The 5,373-nt window shown below is 46.8% G+C and overlaps 1 protein-coding gene across 3 annotated transcripts; it reads left to right on the top strand.

Moving 5' to 3' along the window:
• Positions 1-206: 206 nt before the first annotated feature.
• Positions 207-5,116, top strand: RPL11 (ribosomal protein L11). 3 transcript variants are annotated; one of them, XM_055261633.2, is made up of 6 exons: positions 207-530; positions 1,312-1,462; positions 2,502-2,608; positions 3,356-3,487; positions 4,497-4,607; positions 5,042-5,116. In XM_055261633.2, exons 1-6 carry the CDS (start codon positions 525-527, stop codon positions 5,069-5,071), a joined length of 537 nt encoding a protein of 178 aa, XP_055117608.1. In that variant the 5' UTR covers positions 207-524; the 3' UTR covers positions 5,072-5,116. The 3 variants fall into 3 exon arrangements, with proteins under 3 accessions (XP_055117608.1, XP_055117606.1, XP_055117607.1); XM_055261631.2 differs by having other exon boundaries at positions 509-658; XM_055261632.1 differs by lacking the exon at positions 207-530 and adding an exon at positions 780-809.
• The last annotated feature ends 257 nt before the right edge of the window (positions 5,117-5,373 follow it).

Below are 5,373 nucleotides of genomic sequence, written 5' to 3'. Positions count from 1 at the left end.
CAGCTACTTGGGAGGCTGAGGCAGGAGAATCGCTTGAACCCGGGAGGCAGAGGTTGCAGTGAGCCGATATCGCGCCACTGCACTCCAGCCTGGGTGACAGAGCGAGGCTCCGTCTCAAAAAAAAAAAAAAAAAAAAAAAATTCTATTTGTTTACATTGTTACAGAATAAATTTGCGTCATAATTTGCATGATTGATTTAATGTAGTTTTGGCGGTCTCATCACACAAGGACCACCAGCTCCTGACACTGGGAGGAGAGAACGTCCTCAAGGTCCGGAAACTCAAGGACGTGCGATTCGGGAGCTTTCAAAAACTATTTTTGGAAAACCCAAATCCCGGTCTTCAGCCAGCGTCGCCTGCAGTTGCTAGCACTACCCACAAGGGAGAAGCCGACGCTGCACTGCTCCGCCAAATGTGCCTCTCTTCCTCTTCTTCATCTCTGTAGTTAGCCTGGGAAAAGAGCCCGCCTCCTGGCCCATAAGGCCCTTGGGCCGGAAGCTCCGCTTTCTCTTCCTGCTCTCCATCATGGCGGTGAGTAGCTGGGACCTGGATTAGCTCTCCTTTATCCGTCGCCATCCATGGCAGGCCGAGCCTGCGGGGGCTACTTCACCCGCAGCCCGAGGAATATGGAGCCCGCAATGCTTGCCGGCCCAAAACTGGTAGAGCCGTTCGAGCCAAGGACGCAGAGTTGAATTCTGTCACTTTCCCTGCCATCGTTTTAGGAGCGGCTCCGGGCAGTTGCCCGGAGTGCTCAGAAGCACGGCTAGGAGGCTGCAGCGAGGGCAGATGGGGTGAATGGAGAGTTTTGAGGCAGGGGGTCCAGGCCTTTTCCTGGTCCCGGGGACTTGAGACTTGCTCGGTGCTAGGAAACCTTAGCCAGTTGCTCTGCTTAGGGAAGGCGCCGGCCTTTAGACAGCTTCCGAATGGGATGCTGGACGTCGCATAACCACGTGTTTCCTGTTAACTGAGCAATTAAGTTCTGTTCCCTCGCTTATTCTCCTTAGTTGGCCTTACAATGGAGGCGCTCTTCGTTACCCTGAGCCTCTTAGGGTTCGAGCTCAGTGTCCGTGTCTTTTAACACTCAATACCTGTCCTGAGTTTTCTCTTCACCCGTTCCGTTCGTGGAGGAAGAATAGGTCCTGAGCTGACTTCTTCCCTTGATGCCTCCCAAACACGGTGATACCTTTTAAACATCTAGGGTCTTGGTTACGATTTGGGATGAGCAGAAATAAAAATGCTGTGCAGATAGAAAGTAGTAAAACTCAGGACTCTCAGCTCTGAGTGTATTGACTGCTGCTCTTCCCTGTTGCAGCAGGATCAAGGTGAAAAGGAGAACCCCATGCGGGAACTTCGCATCCGCAAGCTCTGTCTCAACATCTGTGTTGGGGAGAGTGGAGACAGACTGACCCGAGCAGCCAAGGTGTTGGAGCAGCTCACAGGGCAGACCCCTGTGTTTTCCAAAGGTGAGTAGTGACAAGGACATACAAGGCTTGCCCGCTTGGGTCGCCTGGTTGTTTCTTGATTTACCTGCTGTCGAGTCTGTTTAGAAAGTGACAGTCGGCGTCACTTAAAGCATTAAATTCATGAGCCGACCAAGAAGTGTCTTTTTTTTTTTCCAAGATGGCATGTGGGATTGGAACACCAGATTTTATATGAGCAGATCTTAAGCTAAGATTAGCCCAAGTAAAGATTTTCCCAAGTAATTAGGATATGAGAGAGAGTGGAAATGTCAGGAACAAAGTAAAGATCATTAGATCTGATTAGCAGTTAGGGTTATATAGGCTGCATTAAGAACAGGGCTGTACAGGAGCATGAGGCTTCAGTGGCCTATGATAGTGCCATTGCACTCCAGCCTGGTTGACCCTATCTCAAAAGTTGTATACGGATTGCCTGGGTTTGAGTGATGGCTTCACCACTTGCTGGTCTGACGGCGCTCTCTGGACCTCTGCTTTTTTGTTTGCATAAAGAGGGTAATACTTTATAATTGTGGAAGATAAAATGAGTTGTACATGTGCAGTTGCTTTAGGATAGTGAAATATGGCAAGTCTTTGGATTCCGCTTCTGCTTTTTGTTACCAACTCTGATATTTGGCAAGTTAATAAACCTCTCAAAACCTCACCTGTAAAATATGGATAACAGTACAATAAGGTTTCAGCAAATACTAGATGTTGTCAGTAATGCTTTATTTCCTTTGGAACATGATAATCTTACTAGTGGCTTCTTTGGCCTATTCTGGTTGTGAACTTGCCCTTCCTGGAACTTCGGCATTATGACTGTCCTTAACTGCTGAAGGATGGCTGGATGTTTAGAAATGGGAAAATCTGTGCTGTGGATGAAATCTTATTAATAGATGTGGGCGACACTAATTAGAACACCACGACTTAAAAGAGTGTGGATGAATACTTAATGTCTCTTTAAGTCATGGAGATGGTGTTCTGGGAAAGAGGTGAGTTTAGTGGGGGTATGATGGCATCTGACTCTTTTGTTACCCCCTTCCTGCAGCTAGATACACTGTCAGATCCTTTGGCATCCGGAGAAATGAAAAGATTGCTGTCCACTGCACAGTTCGAGGGGCCAAGGCAGAGGAAATCTTGGAGAAGGGTCTAAAGGTGAGCCTAATCTCCTAATGGAGTGATACTGATCAGCACTCCCTTAGTAACACATGCAGATAAGTTACATTTAATGTTCTGTTCTTTGGTGCCTTGATATTTATTTACTTAAGCTTCTAAAAGGCTTTTTCTACAATCAGCAGGGTTAAACTATTCTTGGTGGTTTAAAAGATGCTTGAGGCCGGGCACGGTGGCTCAATGCCTGTAATCCCAACACTTTGGGAGGCCAAGGCGGATGGATCACTTGTGGCCAGGAGTTCGAGACCATCCTGGCCAACATGGTGAAACACCATCTCTACTAAAAATATAAAAATTAGCCGGGCTTGGTGGCGGGCGCCTGTAGTCCCAGCTACTCGGGAAGCTGAGGCACAAGAATTGCTAGAACCCGGGAGGTAGAGGTTGCAGTGAGCTGAGATCGTGCCACTGCACTCCAGCTTAGGCCACAGAGTGAGACTCTTGTCTCAAAAAAAAAGAAAAAGGATGCTTGGGAATCATTTCATGCCTCTGCTTTCTCTGGGTTTCTCTCTGCTCTTTGGAAGCTGGGAGAGGTCATACTGTCATACTGGGTAGTTGGGGTGTGAATCTATAGTCGGGGTATAGTGAGGAAGTCAGGTTGTGTTCCCCGCCAAGTTTCATTGACTTGTGTTTGCTCTGTGGTGCACGTTGGAGGCTGAGCTATTAATAGTTACTTGAGGGTGGGAGGGAGTTGAAGACAAGGAATGTTAATTGCTGCATTTTTCTCCACAGGTGCGGGAGTATGAGTTAAGAAAAAACAACTTCTCAGATACTGGAAACTTTGGTTTTGGGATCCAGGAACACATCGATCTGGGTATCAAATACGACCCAAGCATTGGTATCTACGGCCTGGACTTCTATGTGGTAAGAATATTTAATCTTTTCCTGCTCCTGGTCTGTGAGCAGAGGGGAATCTTTATTTCATATGTGGTATGTTGGTGTTCACATGTTGAGTTGCAGCTTTGAATATTGTCTGCCTTTGTGTTCTCCTCCCCCTTGGGGAAATGTGCCTCATTTGTGGCAAATGTAGGGGTGCAGCACTGAACAAGATGGACAAGATCCCTGCTGTTGGGGAGCTTGCAGTCGAGGATCTGTAAAGCACCCACATGGCTTAAAGGTGGATGAAGGAAACTGTTCCCTCCAGCCAGTGATTTGAAACTTTGGAGAGAGGCAGTGCTGGTGCCACATTTGGCCTGTGGGTTGGTTGGCTGCACTGAGGCTGTTCTTCCCCTGCTTCTTCCTATAGAAACAGCTTTGGATGATGCGGTGGTTTGCTCAGGAAGGGGGTTTTAACATAGAAATGACCTTTTGTGTTACTGCCGTGTTTTGGTCCAACAATAAAACTGAATAGTCTAAATCAGATGTCCTGACTAGTGTGGAACCTGAAAGATGGTGGCACCCTCATTAGACAGACAAGTAATAAGAATTGGATACTCACAGGATGTTGGAGGAACAGCACACCTTTGGGAAGCACTTTTGAGCTGAAGCAGAAGGAAGAAAATATGTATATTTGTGCTTCTCAGAGTTGTATGTTTTCTACACTGCTGGTGTGGCAATAGATTTTTAAATGTTATTTTAAAAAGAAAAATGTTTGGAGATTTGGGAGCAGTAATGGAGAATCCTCAGCACCACTGGAAGATAGGCTGGGTTAGGGGGGTGCTGAAAGTTCCAGCCTCCAAAGCAAACCTATAGTATGGCTGTGTGTTGTGTGGGATGCTGGTGGCAGCTTTGTTAGACACAGATCATGGGTCTTGCTCCAGAATCCACTGGGCTGCCAAGTGACTCTTTGAAGATCTGTCTGTAATGTGTGAGTCTTGTCCATCTGCTCTTGACTCTGAGCTGGCTAGGTGACTGTTGGTTATTCCTGGGACAGGTGCTGGGTAGGCCAGGTTTCAGCATCGCAGACAAGAAGCGCAGGACAGGCTGCATTGGGGCCAAACACAGAATCAGCAAAGAGGAGGCCATGCGCTGGTTCCAGCAGAAGGTAAAGCTGATTTATCTCAAGTGAAGTGGTGGAATGTGGTGTTGGTGAATGGAGTTGGGATTTGGGGATGCAAAATATAGTAATATTTGCTGGGTATCTTCTTTAAAGTTAGAATATTGGGCACCTTGACAAATCAGGGGCTTCCAGGGATGATGGTTTAAAAGAACATGCAGAACTAGGCCTTCTCCCCGTCACCATGAATGGGGGTAGATGGAAGGGGAGGAATATGGCTTTAACAGGAGCCCCCTTTCTCAGATGATAGTGCAGTTCAGCACAGTGTAATAACCAGCCAGCTTCCTATTTAGTCCAGAAAAGGATAGGATTCAGAGCCCAAGTTCATGTATCAGTCAGATTTGAAATCTCAAAAGTTAGCCATTGCTGCAATCTCTGCTGTTGCCTCCTGTTCTGAAAAAATTAAATCTCTTCTCTTTCAGTATGATGGGATCATCCTTCCTGGCAAATAAATTCCCGTTTCTATCCAAAAGACCAATAAAAAGTTTTCAGTGAAATGTGCAATTCTGTTGTGTGTTCTGTGAAAGGATCCTGGCCATATTCAAGTCCTTGGACCTCAAGCCACTTAAAGCTTCGATGGGAGTAGCTGGTAACAACCCTATCATCCTCTGATTGGATGCCAGTATTTCCTGGCAGATCCAAGTCCAAGCTTCATAGCATTCATTGCCTGTGCTTGCCACACCTTGGTTGATGTGCAGTAGCCCCATTTAGAGGGGAGGGTTTGGTTGATGTTGGGGTTTGAATTTAGAGCCTT

The sequence above is a fragment of the Symphalangus syndactylus genome, chromosome 22 (genome assembly GCF_028878055.3).
Source record: "Symphalangus syndactylus isolate Jambi chromosome 22, NHGRI_mSymSyn1-v2.1_pri, whole genome shotgun sequence".
In the NCBI taxonomy this organism is placed as follows: Eukaryota; Metazoa; Chordata; class Mammalia; order Primates; family Hylobatidae; genus Symphalangus; species Symphalangus syndactylus.
The sequence above is the reverse complement of the archived record's forward strand: the minus strand, read 5'-3'. Positions and strand labels throughout refer to the sequence as shown.